Source organism: Nematolebias whitei, chromosome 17 (assembly GCF_014905685.2).
Source record: "Nematolebias whitei isolate Nwh7 chromosome 17, NemWhi1, whole genome shotgun sequence".
In the NCBI taxonomy this organism is placed as follows: Eukaryota; Metazoa; Chordata; class Actinopteri; order Cyprinodontiformes; family Rivulidae; genus Nematolebias; species Nematolebias whitei.
The window spans coordinates 41,144,342-41,153,149 of record NC_056514.1 but is presented as its reverse complement, the minus strand read 5'-3'; the positions used below and the strand labels follow the sequence as shown (position 1 = coordinate 41,153,149).

The following is an 8,808-nucleotide window of genomic DNA, read 5'->3' as shown; positions in this document are numbered from 1 at the left end:
ATAGTACCTCTGCATGTGCACGCAGTTGCGTGCGTACCTCTGCGCGTGCGTACCTCTGCGCGTGCGCACGTGGCAGTACACTGGGGGCTTCAGTGTGACTGAGAGCAGAGCTGAGCTCGTCATGAGAACAGTCACCTTTAGATGTTCACTGCAGTCACTACAACCTCCGTCTGTGGTCCAACAGAACCTAAGAGGTGTCATCTTATTGAGTGAGGAGCCTGAAGACAGAAGTTCTTAGATCCACAGAGTGCACTCATTAAGCAGAAGCAAACTTGTTCAAGTGTTAGAAGTTCGGAGCGTCCTAAGTGGATTTTTGTCTTCCTGGCTGCTTTGTTCCTTCACGGCGAGCCGTCATCTCATCACTTTTTGGATCTGAGTTCTGTGTTGGCAGTGGAGTCGTTCTCTGCAGTTCCACCCAGTTCTGAGCCAACTGTGGTTCTTTTTCCTTTATTTGGGGGGTTTGCCCACCTTCCTGCCTGCTCTTTATCTGAGCCGTGCTGCTCAGCAGCAGGGGGGGGGGGGGTGCCGGGTGGGGCCTGTCCTTCACTTTACTGTGGTCGCCTTTAATTTGCTGTAGATGTTCCAGCTCCAGAGCTCATCTGCCAACACTCCTTTTGTTTCTGCTTATTAACCCTGTGGAGCTCCTCTTTACTCTGTCCATCTTCTGTTTTCCACCAGCAGCTCCCGCCAACCGCAGCTTTGCCATCGTGTGTGTGCGCGCGTGTGTGCGCTCCAAGTTCCTCCTTTCTGCTTCATTCCACGCTTTCTGTTCGTCCTATGATTCTACTTGTTTAGCTTTATACTTTCGTGACGGTCCTGAGACGGACACTGCGATAAATACAGCCGATGGACGGTTGAACACCATGTCAGGCACTTGCACTTCATTAATAATCACTGGTGTCAGAGTAGCATTTCTTGAAGGAAGGCGTGTCACCTGCTTCATTTCATGCCAAACTTTGAAACGGAGGTTTTATCGATTGTGTTGAAGATGACTCTCAGCTACTACCACACTAAATCTTAGCTCAGTGTCTGTCAAAATGGCCGACACGTAGCCGCGCTTGTTTGCTGTGGTCAGTCAGTTGTGGTTCCATCAACACCCCGGAGCTTGCTGCTTCAGACGGAACAACTGCAGAAAGTCCGGTTCTGTTCTGACCGCTGGGCTCAGGCAGCTTCAGACGGCTCTTTTCTGTCTTTCAGTCTCCCACCAAAGCTGTGTACAACGCCAGACACTGGACCGTGGGGGGCGAAGAGGAGCCCCCGCCGCCCTTCCTCTGTCGACCGCACGCAGCTCCTGTAAGACCTCAAACTGCACGGCTTCAGGTCCATGAAGGTCCCGCCACGAGTCTCACTTGAGCGTTTCTCCATCTCTCCAGGTGTCGGTCTCCACCGGGGGCGTCAGTAAAGAGGCCACGGACTCTCAGAAGGACGACGGCGTCTTTAAGGCTCCTCCACCTCCTCCCAAAGTCACAAAGTGTGTCACCGTCCCCACAGATCCCTGCCAGGACACCGTCACTGCACTCAAGTGTCACAAGGAGCACAAGGAGGTAAATGTTTCTGGAGCTGTGTGTTCTGACCCGAATGGACGTTGTTCTGAGTCCAGCAGAAAGTGGACACCTGATGTAAAGCTTCGCTGCTAGTTGAAATCTGCTGCCTCTCTGTGTTTGGGCTTAAAGACTGCCGGTCTCCCTGCAGTTCTACCAGTCCTACCAGTTCTACCAGTCCTACCAGCCTTGTTTGTCCCTCAGTGACACCCCCCCCTCCCCTCCATGTTTTCTAGCTGTACACGGTCGTCCAGCACGTGAAGCACTTCAACGATGTGGTGGAGTTTGGAGAGAACCAGGAGTTCACGGATGACTTTGAGTACCTTGCTACTGGTTTGAAGACTGGACAGCCACTAAACACTCGATGCCTCAGGTTAGAACAGCACCATCAGGGGGTGGGGGTGTGGGGGGTGGGGGGTCTGTGTTCCTCCCTCCTGCTTCATGACGTGAAGCTGCTGCGTTTGTTTCCTCAGTGTGATCAGCCTGGCCACTCGCTGCGCCATGCCCAGCTTCAGGATGCACCTCAGGGCCAGAGGGAAGGTGGCTCAGGTCTTCAAGACTCTGAACGACGCCCCCCAACACCCGGTAACAACCAGTGGACCAGTTCTTAGTCCCACCTTTTCTGTCTTCCACTGTGAAGACAGATGCATGAGACTTGCACATCATCGCTTTCTGTTTATGTCTGACTCAACGTCTTCTAACTGGACTGTAGTGGAGGGAGGAGTGAAGAGGTCCTCCACCTGTCCTCTGTCTTTTGTTCCTCTGTCCTCTGTCCACCTGTCCTTACACACACGATGACCTTCTTTAGACTAACCGTGTCCTTTCCACTCTGCAGAACTTGGCTCTGTGCACTGCGTCTCTCATGTACATCCTGAGTAGAGACAGGCTGAATATGGACCTGGACCGGTCCTGCCTGGACTTGATGATACGGCTGCTAGAACTGGACCTGGACCAGGGAGGTGGGGCAGGGGCAGACTCCTGCGTTCAGTTCAGTGCCAGAGAACTGGCCAAAATAAAGGAGAAGATCAGGAAGCTGTGCGACACCGTGCACAACAAGCATCTGGACCTGCAGAACATAACGGTACTGGTTGTAGGTTCTGTCTCAGCAGCCGGTACATTGCATCCATTTATGTTTACCGTTTGTTTTTAGGACTGAGATATCAAGGTTCAAGGTTCTTTATTGTCATTCACATCACATGTGGTACATGAGGTGGAACAAAATTAGTTCTCAGGGTTCCAGTTACACCCAACAACAGCAAACATAAAGTATAAAAAGAAACAAGGTATATATGTATATATAAGTATACAAGGATCTAAGCTCTACGCTAAACAGTAATAATATAATTCAGTGTATTAAACAGCAGCCTGAACATGAGTCTGTAGTGAGCAGATGGCTATGAATAAAGCAGCTTCAAAGTTTATAACATATAAATATAAAGTCAAGCTGCTCCTCAGTCAACAGGTGTCCATTCACCAAAATAAAACCCTCACCTGGTCCCTCTCTGTGCGCAGACGGGACATTTAGCCATGGAGACGCTGCTGTCTCTCACCTCCAAGCGAGCAGGAGACTGGTTCAAAGAGGAGCTGAGGCTGCTGGGAGGACTGGACCACATCGTGGATAAAGGTGTTTACTCACAGAGAGACGGGGAGATGCTCTGGGTTTCTGGGTGCTAACCCTGTTCGGATGCTTCTGTCTCCACAGTGAAGGAGTGTGTGGACAACTTGAGCCAGGAGGACGAGAAGGAGAAGCTGGTGTCGTCGCTGTGGGGAGCCGAGAGGTGTTTACGGGTGCTGGAGAGTGTACGTGCATCACACACACAGGACAAACATCCTGACCTGGAGGACTTAACTCTGAACAGGACCAGCGGTGCTTTTCACTCGGTCATTAGACGTGACATCTTCAGGACCAAACATTATCATCAAAAGCGATGCATACCAGGGTTTACTAAGGTTTTCATTGTGAATGACGTGAACCACAATGATCTTCGTAGTTATCCCTGGCTACTTCTGAATAATGAAATCAATGCTCAAGCAGCTGACGGAGTGTCTTCCTGCAGGTGACGGTTCACAACCCGGAGAACCAGAGTTATTTGATCGCCTACAAAGACTCATCGCTCATCGTCTCCTCTGCAAAGTGAGTATCGTATTTTACGGCCTATAAGTCATGGTTTTTTGCATAATTTGCATGCCCTGCGACTTTATAGGCTGAAGCCACGTATTTATGGATTTTTTTCTATATTCATAAACCAATTTTTGGCTGAGATATGACCATTCTCATTCATTCTGATTGGGGAAGAAAACAGAACAGTACCATTTTCAGCCACTAGATGGCAGAAGTGTAGCAATATGGCATGCCATTGTATCATGTAATATCATGAGAGTTCTAGAACTGCTCCGCTCCAGGTGTCTGCATGTTGGAGCAGCTCTCTTTCATTCTGAGATTAATTCTTTTGGAAACTTTAATTCCTCTTTTTCTGGATGTAAATCACATTTTTTGGATGATTGTTTCCTCTGGTATCAGATGTTGTGCAGCTGGAAGGATTTTTACTGAAACTTTTTTAGTTTGGGACATTTGTTATGATGCGTAACCATGGCAACAAGGCAGTTTTCTACAACCAACAGCTGATTAACATCTCAAAAGCTCAAATAATATCTCAACTACAGCCTTAAATCTCAAATGAGTTGAAAAGGATGTTCTGTGGACGCATTCCCATCTACCTGCCAGCTGTGCTCGAGTGCCTGACAACTGAGATCCTGGAACTAGCAGGAAACACGGCTCAGGACAGGATCGTCCCTCGGCACCTACAGTTGTCTGTCCACAGCGACGAGGAGCTCGGCAGACTGCTGGGAGGAGTGGCCATCGCTCTGGGAGGAGTTCTGCTCTGCATTCAGGAGGTCCTACAGCCCGGAGGAACCAAGAGGCCAGCCGAGTCTGGGTGGACGGATCGGACGGCATCTGCAGCCAGTTTCTTAGGATCCACTGTGGGATGGACCTTTACCAGAGATCCTTCCTGTCTGCAGCATCAGCATCTATAACATCTCTTAATGAAATGAGGATAACGAGTTACAACAACAAATAATTTCCCTCTGGGATTAATAAAGTTTTTTTGAATTGATTGATAGGTAAACATGGCTATAATGATAAATTCAAAAAAGTTCAAGACAAAAACAACTGGACTTTATTTATTATTGTTGATACTTTATTGTTTTTGTCTTGAACTTTTTTAATTGACCATGTCCTGGATGACTGAGAATTTTCACCAGTTATTGCCAAAGTCCCCCCCACCTTGGTTCTGTTCGCTGCTTGGTGCAAGTCAAACCAGCTGCACCGCCCCGGCAAAATGCAGCTAATTTGACCATCCATCCATTTTCTTTACCCGCTTATTCCATTTTGGGTCACGGGGGTCGCTGGTGCCCATGTCCAGCAATCACTGTGCGAGGGGCGGGGTACACCCTGGACAGGTCTCCAGTCCATCACAGGGACACATAGAGACAAACGAGACAAACAACCATTCACTCTCTCACTCACACCTAGAGACAATTTAGAGTTACCAATCAGCCTAACATGCATGTTTTTGGTCTGTGGGAAGAAACTGGAGTACCTGGAGAAAACCCACGCATGCACGGAGAGAACATGCAAACTCCACCCAGAAAGGCCCCTGGACCGGGGTTTGAACCAGGGACCTGCTCGCTGAGAGGCAGCAGCTCTACCAGCTGCGCCACCGTGCTGCCCACAATAATTACTAATTATGTCAAATTTCTATCAATATTATTGTTTATCGCAATAATTTCTGAGACAGTCACAGCAAACTTTATCGTGGACATCCTTGTAAAAGAGATTGATGATCTCAATAGATTTCTTCCTGGTAAAAAAAAAAAAGTAATAATATCATGACAGGCGTACTCATTAGCAGCAGTGTTTCCTCTACCATTATACAAGAAGGGCACCCCGCCCTGCCAACAGAACCGAGCGCCCCACCTACTGAACCAAACTGCGCCCCCCACCCCCGTCTGCACTGATGTAGCGCTAAGCCAGTGGTGCACAATACAGTGGAGTCAGTCTCCCCACCATCACAGACATCTACACCTCCAGATGCAGGAAGAGGGCCACCTGTGTCATGAAGGACCACACTCACCCAGCACACACACTTTTTGTCCCGCTCCCCTCAGGAAGGAGGTTGAGGAGCATTAAGTGTAGAACCACTAGACTGAGGAACAGCTTCTACCCTGAGGCTGTTAGACTCATGAATCTCTAACCAGGAGAATCACTGTGACACTTTAATTGGTGATATGTGACTTGTCTGTGCTGCTGATTATCTCATGCTGCTGCTGATCTCGTGCTGCTGCTGATCTCGTGCTGCTGATGATCTCATACTCATCTGTTCACCACAGACTCCCGATGTTGTTATGCCGTATTATTTTACATTATAATTGTTGAGCGTATATCTTAGATCCTTGTATAACTTTTTTTACACTTTATATTTTTGATATTGTTGGATGTAACTGGGTCCCTGAGTATTAATTTCATTACACCTCAAGTACACGTGATGAGAATGACGATAAAGATGCTGAACTACAGGCGCACTAGCTAAAAGGCTAAAGGCAGCACTCACGCTGCCTCTTCCCTGACGCTCAAACTGTCGGAACAAACACCGCGCAGCAGACGTGCCCCCCCACCCCGACGAATCTAGTGGAAACACTGAGCAGGTCTTTGTTGCTTCATGTCCTGGTTCTGACCTCCTGTCTGTCACAGCAGTGACCTTTGACCTTGTCTTTGCTCTGGAGGGGTTTCTCCTGACGGTCAGTTTAAAGGTTTTTACAAAGTCTGTTTCTGTTTCTTATTAAACTAACGTGAACTGATGCTGGTGAAGATTCTCAGTCATCCAGGACATGATGAATTCAAAAAGCGTTGGGTCAAAATCCAAGCCAAGGAAATAGAAGCGTTCACCAGACACATTAACTCGGTCGATAACAACATCAAGTTCACCAGAGAGGATGCAAACGACAACAAGCTGCCTTTTTTGGACTGTTTGGTTCAGATGGAGAGAGAGGACAGCCTCAACATTGAAGTGTACAGGAAACCAACCCACACAGACCAGTATCTTCTGTTTGACTCCCACCATCCACTGGAACACAAACTCTCTGCCATCAGAACTTTACAACATCGGGACGAACGCGTCCCCACGAAGACAGAAGGGAAGGAAAAGGAACTGAAACATTCAAGAAGCTCTTCTAACATGTGGATATCCTAACTGGGCTTTTGTCAAGTCAGCGAGGAAATCTACAAAACACACCAATAAACAGAAAAAGAACAACAGACGTAAAAACATTGTCATCCCTTATGTTGCTGGAGTATCAGAGAAATTCAGAAGGATCTTCAACAAACACAAGATCCCAGTACATTTCAAACCCAGCAGGACTCTCAGACAGAGGCTGGTCCACCCTAAGGACAAGACACCCATACACAAACAGAGTGGTGTAGTGTATGTGGTCCAGTGCAGCGAGGACTGTCCAGACCTCTACATTGGAGAAACTAAACAGCCTCTTCACAGACGCATGACTCAACACAGGAGAGCCAGCTCCACATGACAAGACTCAGCTGTTCACCTCCACCTCACAGATAAGGGACACTCTTTTGAGGACCAACATGTGCACGTTTTGGACCGAGAACACAGATGGTTTGAGAGGGGGGTGAAGGAAGCAATTTATGTAAAAAGAGAAAAGCCGTCTCTTAACAGAGGAGGAGGCCTCAGATTTCCACTTTCTAAAACCTATAATGCAACTTTAGGACTGATTCCCAGCCGGTTTTCACACCTGATGGAAACAGAGGGGCCTCGACTGTGAATTAGAGGAACAAAGACCTACTGTTTTAGGTTTTAGGTGTGAACTGCCAATCTACATGTGTGTGTGTGTTTTATGTGTGTGTGTGTGTGTGTGTGTGTCTTATGTGTGTGTGTGTCTTATCTCACTCAGCCTTATAACCTGTATCTCTCACTCTCTGCTCTTTGAATTGAGGAAGCTCCTCGGATGAGGAGCGAAACGTCTTCTGTTACAAATAAAGTCCAGTTTTTTGTATTGAACGCTTTTTGAAGTGAACTGATGCTGTTAGTTTAGATGTTTGAGGAGAACCAGTTCAAAGTTCATCAGTTTGGAGATTCCAACTGAACGAGAGTCCGGTGGAGTCACTGAAGCTTCACTTGGAGAAAATTAAAAAACATTTACATCCAACATGAAAACACAAGAACAAGATTTATTTATCTCTTCAAACACACACGGATACACACAGGTCCACTTCAGACCCAGTACCAACATGGGGTCCAGTCTCTAGGGGACCAGTCTGAGTACTCTCAGTACTTTGTTCATGGTCCGATCTCAGAGATATCTGGTCCAGGAGGGAAACCCAGAGGACTACAAGGTGGTCCAGACTATAGAGGAGATAAAATCCTTCCAGAGAGTTCTGGGTCCAATGTGGTCTCCAGTGTCTGGAAGACCTGTAGAGGGAGGTGTCCAGTAAGGAATTCTGATCAGAAACCCAAAATCTGACTGGATTATTTATGACGAGGAAACCTCCACGTTTCAGACCTGAGTCCAGGTCCAAAAACCACGCCTCTGAAAACCTGGTCGAGATCTGCATGGCCTCATTTCTGCAGAACATTTTCCCAAATCGTGATGAATGTTCACAGCTCGGGGAGGAGCCTTCAGTTCTGATCCACACCTCAGGGGAGGGCAGGACCAGTCAGCTCATCCTTCATCACTGCAGACCGGAACAACACTCACAGACATGCAGCTCATCCTTCATCACTGCAGACCGGAACAGCACTCACAGACATGCAGCTCATCTTTCATCACTGCAGACCGGAACAGCACTCACAGACATGCAGCTCATCTTTCATCACTGCAGACCGGAACAACACTCACAGACATGCAGCTCATCCTTCATCACTTCAGGCTGGAACAACACTCACAGGCCTGCAGAGCATCCTTCATCACTGCAGACTGGAACAACATTCGCGTTCAGCTTATCCTTCATCACTGCAGACTGGAACAACACTCGCGTTCAGCTTATCCTTCATCACTGCAGACTGGAACAACACTCAGACCTGCAGCTTATCCTTCATCACTTCAGGCTGGAACAACACTCACGTTCAGCTTATCCTTCATCACTGCAGACTGGAACAACACTCACGTTCAGCTTATCCTTCATCTCTTCAGACTGGAAGAACACTCACAGACCTGCAGCTCATCCTTCATCACTGCAGACTGGAAC

The 8,808-nt window shown here is 47.8% G+C and overlaps 1 protein-coding gene across 1 annotated transcript in view; it reads left to right on the top strand.

The window, feature by feature from the left end:
• The window catches only part of LOC119424219 (wings apart-like protein homolog), a 29,644-nt gene that overhangs the window by 10,790 nt on the left and 10,046 nt on the right, over positions 1-8,808 (top strand). Inside the window, exons 6-13 of the mRNA XM_037691701.1 lie at positions 1,198-1,293; positions 1,374-1,544; positions 1,778-1,914; positions 2,015-2,126; positions 2,377-2,622; positions 3,054-3,165; positions 3,244-3,341; positions 3,599-3,675. Of these exons, the coding sequence (XP_037547629.1) occupies positions 1,198-1,293; positions 1,374-1,544; positions 1,778-1,914; positions 2,015-2,126; positions 2,377-2,622; positions 3,054-3,165; positions 3,244-3,341; positions 3,599-3,675 (1,049 nt within the window). The remainder of the gene's footprint in view (positions 1-1,197; positions 1,294-1,373; positions 1,545-1,777; positions 1,915-2,014; positions 2,127-2,376; positions 2,623-3,053; positions 3,166-3,243; positions 3,342-3,598; positions 3,676-8,808) is intronic.